Source organism: Peromyscus californicus, unplaced genomic scaffold (assembly GCF_007827085.1).
Source record: "Peromyscus californicus insignis strain IS unplaced genomic scaffold, ASM782708v3 Scaffold_7__1_contigs__length_154581171, whole genome shotgun sequence".
Taxonomy (NCBI): domain Eukaryota; kingdom Metazoa; phylum Chordata; class Mammalia; order Rodentia; family Cricetidae; genus Peromyscus; species Peromyscus californicus.
In genome coordinates, this window is record NW_026294595.1 from 130121725 (window position 1) to 130130201 (window position 8477).

Here is an 8477-nt window from a genome sequence, read left to right on the forward strand (position 1 = left end):
AGAGGGAAATGGGAGCTGGGTGTGGTGGCTCACGTCTGTGATCTCAGCAAGGATGGCTTTGACTTAGAGGCCAGCTTGTACTACGTAGTGAGCTGTAATCCGGCCTTGGCAACAGTGTGAGGATCACGTCTCAAAAAAAAAAAAAAAAATCAAAAACCAAAAAAGAAACAACCCCCCACCACAAGGAAACACCCAAGCTATCATGTGGTATGGTGGTGCATGCCTTTAAACCCAGCACTAGGGAGGCAGAGGTGGGCAGATACTGGAGTTTATGGTCAGCCAGTTTCTGGCCAGCCAAGAGTTACATAGTGAGGCTAAGTCTCAAAAAGTAAAAAATAATAAAAGAAAATAAACCAAATTAAAAAATCAACAACAACAAACATCATCCACAAAGTTCTACCAGATAACAATAATCTCCAAGAAAGCAGAGTTGTACCTTCCTTGCTCCAACACTAAATGAATGTTATTTACTGTCTGTCACTAGTCTGGACCAGAGTCCTGCAAAGGTGACTCCTAAAGAGCTAATTTACCATTTTGGTTGTCAGAGACAATTCTAGTCTCCTCTCTCACCGGCCCTGGAAGGCGGCCCTCACCTCGGATGTTGGTTTCGAACACAGAGGCATTCACGTCGATATCAAAGTCCACGTTGTCCTGAAGAACCTCCACCACTCTTTGGAATTCAGAGGTATTTCCCAAAATCTGGAATGAAAGAGAACCCTGAACACACAGCTCCCACAGGCATGAAAGCAGTTCAGATGCCGTGTGGCCCTCACCTTTTAGTCAGAACCGTGCTGAGTTCAGTTACACTAGCCAGCAACCATGCAGAAACCCAGTCTGAGCAATTTCCTGGTCCATTTCAATGGCTCCCGTATAAACAAAGCAGGGATGAGCAGTGGACATCAGCTGTTTAGCTCACTTGTCCTTTCTACCTTGTGGAAAACAATACCAGTTGCTTCCCAGTCTTCTTTACATCAAAGCCTCCTGCCACAGAGGCCAAGAACCCTGAAGGTATCTCCCTCAGCTTCCTTTGCTTTGAGAGGTCACTGTGTTATGATGCTCCGATCCTTGTGACGTATACCAGAGGCACCTTTGGGAACAAATCTTTTCCTAAGAACAGACCCGTCTACTCTGGCCCTGCTTTTCTGCCTTGGAAGCAGACATGATTTCTGGAGCGGTGGCAGCTGTCTTGCCATGGAACACAAAGCATGAGAAGAAAAGCCTAATGATGGATGAGGAGGAAGCTACAAAGAGCCGACATCTCTGATAGCGTAGTTGAGTAGTTGGCTCATTACTAGGAAAAAATTACCTCCTGGCTTCATTTCCTTTTCTTTTCCTTTTTGAAATTTTTATTTATTTTGTGGGTTTGAGTGTTTTGCCTCTACATAAGTGTGCCACATTCATGCTTGGTGCCCTTGGAGGTCACAAGTGGGAAGTTGGATCTGCCAGCACTGGAGTTACAATGGTTGTGAGCCATGATGTAGGTGCTGGGACCCAAACCCAGGTCCTCTGCAGGACCAGCAGTGCTCTTAACCACTGAGCCATCTTTCCAGCCCCCGAGCTGTATGTTTAAAGGGTGGGTTGTTTTTTCATTCAGCTTTGTAGTTCTTAGCCATTTCAGGTTAGTAGAGACTGAACCCATGCCCTTATGCATAAGGCAAGTATTCTGTCAACTAAGCCATATCCACTCCTTTCTTTTACTTGGGAAAATAAATATCTGTTTAAATCACCAGCCAAATGCTATATATAAGTGTATCTACATACATATGTGTACATACACATATGTGTTGTATATGGATATACATATGAGGAAGGAGAGAGGGTGTAGGGACGAGAGAGAGGGTGGAAAGGAAAGGGGTGGGGGGGACAAACTTGTTGGTTTGTTTGAGATGTTCTCATACAGCCCAGGCTGGCCTCAAACTCACTATATAAGGCAGGAATGGCCTTGGACTTCTGATATTCCTGGGATCGTGCCACCATGCCTAGCTTGATATATAATTCAGGAGGGGGTGGTCCCATGTCCCCAGCTGTGGAGTGGGTACTTCACTAGGACCAGCCAAGGTACCATATCCCTTCCCCAAGTGAGACTGTTTGGAAATACATATGTGATCCACGCTGATCGGTGAAGACTTACTCCTTGGATTAACAGGAAAGGTTGATTCTTTGAACACACTGTTTCTTAAAGGGGAGAGTAATCGGAAAGGGAACAGGCTGACCCACGGCTTCTGAAGACTGAGAACACAGCACCAAGAAGGCAGAGGTGGAAGGTGACTCCTAATGACGTCACTGTCTGTCTGGATCAGGTCTGAGGCCAGCTTTGATCTAGACTTTTCAGTTATCTGATTCAGTAAGTTTATCTTCCTGCCCAAGTCAGCTGAATTGAGCCTCTCTATGCAATCCAAACAATCCCTGACTATGCCCACACTCCAGCTTCTCCAGGACCGTCTCTCTCACTGTTTCGCTTCCTCTAGCCTACCTTCGTCTGCAGTGAAACTGTGCCCATGCTTCTCCAGTTTCCTGACTATTTCCTCCATCAGAAGTCACGGACTCCTAGTCTTCCATTTATAAATCCAACTAATCACTGGCCAATGTCACCTGCTCCACAATGCCTCTGAGTCTTTCTTCTTCCCTTAAGAACCCCTAAGAACTCCATCCACACTGTCAGGGTCTCTGTTTCTTTCTACATTAAAACAAAACAAAACAAAAAGACCTTTGCAGTGGCGGAGGCCTCATTCATCCTTGTATGCCCCCGGAGTGGCAGACGCAGCTCAGGAAGCAATTACTTGACAAATGTTTGTTGAATGAAGAAATAAATCTTTCTTCACATGGCAGTCAGTGATCTCAAAGCAGAAATTTCATCACTTCCTGTCTTATACTTAAGAAATGCCAGTGGTTAAAAAAAAGGGAGGAAGAGCCAGAGAGATGGCTCAGAGGTTAAGAGCACTGGCTGCTCTTCCAGAGGTCCTGAGTTCAATTCCCAGCAACCACATGGTGGTTCACAACCATCTGTGATGAGATCTGGTGCCCTCTTCTAGCGTGCAGGCAGACATGCAGACAGAACACTGTACATAATAAATTAAGAAAGGGAAAAAAAGCCAGTGGCTCTTCCGTACTCTCAAACGAAAGATCCTAACACACCGAAGGAGAGCCTGCAGCCTCCAGCCTCCACATGTCCCCCTGTGTCACTGCTTCCCTCGTCTCCCCACTCTGTGACACTGGTCTCCCCCGCAAATGCACCTGCTTCAGTCTCTCCTGCCCCAGAGCCACTGCACTGGCTGGCCTGGAACGTCCTTCCTCCATCACTTCCCCAGTTCCCACCCACTTCTCCTTCAAATTCCAACTCCAGGTTCACATCACCGCCTCAGAGAACCTCTCCCAGCCTCCTCTTCTTTTTCCTTTTTGGGGTTTTTTGTTTTGTTTTGTTTTTATTTTCAAGACAGGGTTTCTTTTGTATAGCCCTGGCTGTCCTGGAACTCACTCCATAGACAAGGCTAGCCCTGAACTCAGAGATTGGCCTGCCTCTGCCTCTGCCTCTTCCTCCCGAGTGCTGGGACTAAAGGCATGCACCACCACCCTCAGGGCCAGATCAGTTTTGGTAAGAGCCTTTCCAATACAAAGCTCCAGCCTGAATGTGTGATTATCATCTTTTATGGCTATTCTTTGATTCTGTGTGTCCTTCCAGTGTTAACATCTCAAACTCTGGGCAAACAGAGATTATTTCTGTTTAAACTCGCCATTTTTTTTTTCCGAGACAGGATTTCTCTGTGTAGCTTTGTGCCTTTCCTGGAACTCACTCTGTACACCAGGCTGGCCTCGAACTCACAGAGATTCGCCTGCCTCTGCCTCCCAAGTGCTGGGACTAAAGGCGTGTGCCACCGCTGCCAGGCTTAAACTCGCCATTTTGACCCCCAACTTTAGCACCATGCTTGGTACATAGTTGTCCTCAATAACTATTTGATGAATAGACAAGAACATACAAATTAATAGTAAACAAAATTACAAGCCAAACCGTATCTATGTAGTGTTCATACTCACATAGATATTATAAATGTATAAAAATGAGTAGTGGCCAGGCATGGTGGTAAATCTTTATCATCTCAGCACATGAGAGGCTGAGGCAAGAGGATCGCCAAGTTTGAGGTCTGCCTCGCTAAAGAACAAAACCCTAAAACCCTGGGTGGGAATGCGCAGAACAGAAGACAATCGAGGATTGGAGTCACATAAAATTAAGTTTAAATCTGAGTCCTGTTTTTACCTTTCTAAGCATCACATTTCTCAGTCATAGGAAGGAATAAAATCAGGAAATAATAAACCATGAGATTACTGGAAGGACCAAATAGAATAATGCATGTGCTGTAATCTGAATAAGAAGTAATCAGGACAAACTGTGTGGAAGTCCAGGTTCCCAGCAGGTAGCACTATTTTGAGAGGTTATGGAAACCTTATCAAGTGGGCCTAGCTGGAGGAAGTAAGTAACTTGGGGGGAGGGTCATGGGGGGGGTACCATGTCCCTGGCCCCTCCTGTCTCCTGAAATCTGTTTCCTATCCACCATGAGACAAAGAAACGTCTCTGCCACATTACTGCCCAAGCACATGAGGCTAGGCAACCATGTACTGAGGTCTCTGAAACCGTGGGCCTAAATAAATCCTTCCTCCTTCTGAACTGTTCTCTTGTGTGGCCATAGCAATGATAAACACTGACTAACACAACCTGTAAAGGCCTTAGCACAGGCCACACACGACACACTAACAAGTATTGTGTTATTGTACTGTCTCTGCACGTGGCTACTAGAATAGAAGCTTTTGAAAAGGATGATGTCGAAGTCTCTGTGTCCCTCACTGGCCTGTACAAGTCTATCACAGGTCTTCTATAAATACTTGCTCAAGTTCTCTGTGTCCCTCACTGGGCTGTACAAGTCTATCACAGGTCCTCTATAAATACTTGCTCAAGTTCTCTGTGTCCCTCACTGGGCTGTACACGTCTATCACAGGTCCTCTATAAATACTTGCTCAAGTTCTCTGTGTCCCTCACTGGGCTGTACAAGTCTATCACAGGTCCTCTATAAATACTTGCTCAAGTCTCTGTGTCCCTCGCTGGGCTGTACAAGTCTATCACAGGTCCTCTATAAACACTTGCTCAATGACTGAACCTGCATACGTTCGTTTTCTCTTGGAACTTGGCATTCTCTCCCATACAGTTGGGTAACCAGAGCCTGGTGGCTCAGAATCATGAGATAAAAAGACCTAGGGGAGGAATTTACTTTTTACCCACAGACAAGCTATCAAAAGAGGAAGGATGTTGGTTAGGCAATGATAGAGAGGGAAAGAAAGAGGATACTTACCAGCAAGGTGTCCAGGGCATCAATTAGCGTCAGAGAAAAACTGTAAAAAGACAAAGTCCCAACTGCTTTATAAGAACATCAAACACCAGATTCATAACTACCCAGATCAGACTTGTCCAAAACTCAAATGAGGCACAGTGATGTCCCTATCTGTCCCATGTATAATTACAACAGAGGAACCAGAGGGAAAATTGGAGCCCTTTGACTACCAGGTGAAGCTCAACTGTAATTAACATTCACCTCTGTTTCCTGGCACTCTTCTTTACCATGGAGAGCAGCACAAGATTGTAACATATTAATGATTGGAGAATGCTCAAGGCTGTGTTACTTATAACATCAAAAAGCTAGAAATTACTAGTTGCTCATAAGTTGAAGAGTGATGAACAAACTATGATACAAACAAATACAAATCTATGACATTATTAAGACATGGTTATCGGAGTTCTAATGAGACTCTAATGTACTAATGAGATCATGCTGTTAAATGAAAAACACCACGTATGAAGTGAGCCTCATAGCATGTTTTCATCTGCACTTAAAAAAAAAACCATACTAGGGGCTGGACAGATGGCTCGTGGTTAGGAGCATGTATTGCTCTTGCAGAGGACCTAAGTTTGATTCCCACAGCAACATGGGGGCTCACAACTGCTGGCAACTGCGGTTCCAGGGACTCTAGCCAGGAGCCTCATAGGCTCCTGCACACATATGGTGCACCAAAATTCATGCAAAACAAACACACATACCATTAATAGAACTTAAAAAGCCACACGGACAGAAAAGCAGGTGTGCTGCTGTTGGGGCCAATAATAGTAGAGGGATAATTTATAAGGCACATTTGGGAATTTTCTAGGGTAAAGAAGTATTCTAGGGCTAGAGGGAAAGCTCAGAGGTTAAAAGCACTGGCTGCTCTTCCAGAGGACCCGGGTTCAACTCCCAGCATCTACAGGGCAGCTCACAACTGTAACTTAACTCCGAGGATCTGGCACCCTCACACAGACACATGCAGGCAAATCACCAGTGCACATAAAATTTTAAAAAGTATTCGATATGTTAGTTGTGATCGTGGCTACTATACGTTTAAAATGGGGTATTTTGTTATATGGAAATTGTAAGAAGTTCCTTTTTTATAAAGTTAAATTTTAATAAGTTAATTTTCAACAAAGATACACAGTAGCCAGGTGTGGCATATGTCTGCAGTTCCATCACTGGAAAGGCTGGTACAGAAGGACGGAGAACTTAAAACTAGGCTGGGCTACATAGCAGGATCCTGTCTCAATAAACAAATAATACATATATATGCACACCTGTATAATAGTATAAACTGAGAATATTCTAGAACGATATATAGGACAAGTTGTAGTACTGGAGTCCTAAGGAATGAGACAGTCATCAAGCATGATTCTGTCCTGCTTCAATTAGCCATTTGTTTGCATTTACTTTTTTTTAAGATTTTTTTAATTTTTTTATGTACATTGGGGTTTTGCCCACATGAGGCTGCCAGATCCCCTGGAACTGGAGTTATAGACAGTTGTGAACTGCCATGTGGGTGCTGGGAATTGAACCCAGGTCCTTTGGAAGAACGGCCAGTGCTCTTAATCACTGAGCCATCTCTCCAGCCCCCTGTATTTACTTTTTGTTCCAAGTAAGAAGTAAAAAAATGGTACAAGTTCTTAGCTTACTTGTCTAGTCCTTGGCATCAGAGAGCATGCCATCCTTTAAAAATATTTGTAAAACAAGGATAGTAAGCCAGGAGTGGCGGCACACGCCTGCAATCTCAGCACTTGGGAGGTGGAGGCAGAAGCACCGGGAGTTCGAGGCCAGCCAGGACCACGTGGGACCCATCTAAACACACACACACACACACACACACACACACACACACACACACACACACACACACACACCTCAGCATTACAGCCCTCATTCCCAAGAGTGTTAAGAGAATTAAATGGGAGCACACTGAAAAGCACGTGGCTTCGTGTTCAATCCCTGTCAGTTTCTGCTAATGCAATGATTTTTCACTCAGCTGGGTTTGTATTCTAGTGAAAATGAAAAACGTGATAATACAAGCATTACTAAAAGAAAATGAATCAGGTGACTTGTATGCACGGTGGTGAGAGGAGCTGAATCTGGGGAGGGGATGAATATGGCAGTGACATGAAACTGTGGCGTGAGGAGAGAGGGCAAATGCGTTTCAGTCACACAGAGAGCAACCACAAAGGACCTTACGTTTGGGGAAAGTAACATCCCCTCCCGGACCTGGATGCCCACCTATAAAATGAAGGAGCTGAGTTTTCTGACTCTTGGGAGTTCTTTCAAAATATTCTGTGACTCCAGAAATGTTCCCAAGTTTTCCTATGTGGCGCCTGTTCCTGCTGAGGGTGAGCCTAGAGGTCTAGCCTGTCAGATTAATCCAAGACTTTTTTGTACTGGGAAAGCTGTGTAGACTCTGACAGTGCTGGCTTGAGTTGAGGGAAAGAGGTTGAATCAGCCCAGGCGGGAAACTTTCCACTATCAGTAAGACCTTGAAGCCACCAGCCCTTCTAGGACCCCGGCCAACCCCCTTGGCCCTCAAACTCGTTCTACCTGCCCCAGGTGTCGTGCCCGTCACAGGTGAGAGGTCTCAGCTCATCGTAGGGAAAGGCATTTTCCAGGTAACTGTCGTAGGCGTGGTAGAACATGGCCTTGACTCGCTCCCTGGTGCGAGGGATGAGAAATAAGGTAGGGGGCCAGAACCCAAAACCGGGCGGGAGAAAGGACCAGACACAGGACGGAGAGAGGGAACCACCATGTGATTTCTGCCGAGGGCCCAGCAGCGGGACCCGAGCACGTCAGGGTGGGGGTCCTGGGGCGGAGGGAAGGGAAGGGGCCCGGTGGGCGCTTGCCATTCCCCAGCCGTGGAGAGCAGGAGCCTGGCCCCCTTCACCTGTAGTGGGCGGGGTCGGGCGCGGTGCCGTCGGGGCCTGGCGCACCATGGTGCAGGGGCAGGAGCACGCACACGAGGCCGAGCGGGATGAGCAGCCGGAAAGGCATAGAGCTCGTGTCCTGTCAGTGCCGCCGCAGCAGCTGCAGCCACCGCCACCAGCTCATCCTCCGAGCCGCGGCTGGTTCTTCCGGGGATACGCACCACGACGCCTG

At 46.3% G+C, this 8477-nt stretch overlaps 1 protein-coding gene across 2 annotated transcripts in view; it reads right to left on the reverse strand.

The window, feature by feature from the left end:
- The window catches only part of Edem2 (ER degradation enhancing alpha-mannosidase like protein 2), a 30228-nt gene extending 21763 nt beyond the window's left edge, over nucleotides 1–8465 (reverse strand). Inside the window, exons 1-4 of one of the 2 annotated variants that reach the window (XM_052724607.1) lie at nucleotides 8266–8465; nucleotides 7926–8036; nucleotides 5340–5379; nucleotides 594–699 (exon numbers count right to left, since the gene is read on the reverse strand). In XM_052724607.1, the coding sequence (XP_052580567.1) occupies nucleotides 594–699; nucleotides 5340–5379; nucleotides 7926–8036; nucleotides 8266–8372 (364 nt within the window). In that variant the 5' untranslated portion in view covers nucleotides 8373–8465. The remainder of the gene's footprint in view (nucleotides 1–593; nucleotides 700–5339; nucleotides 5380–7925; nucleotides 8037–8265) is intronic. The other variant, XM_052724608.1, reaches the window with a different exon arrangement.
- Between the last annotated feature and the right edge of the window lie 12 nt (nucleotides 8466–8477).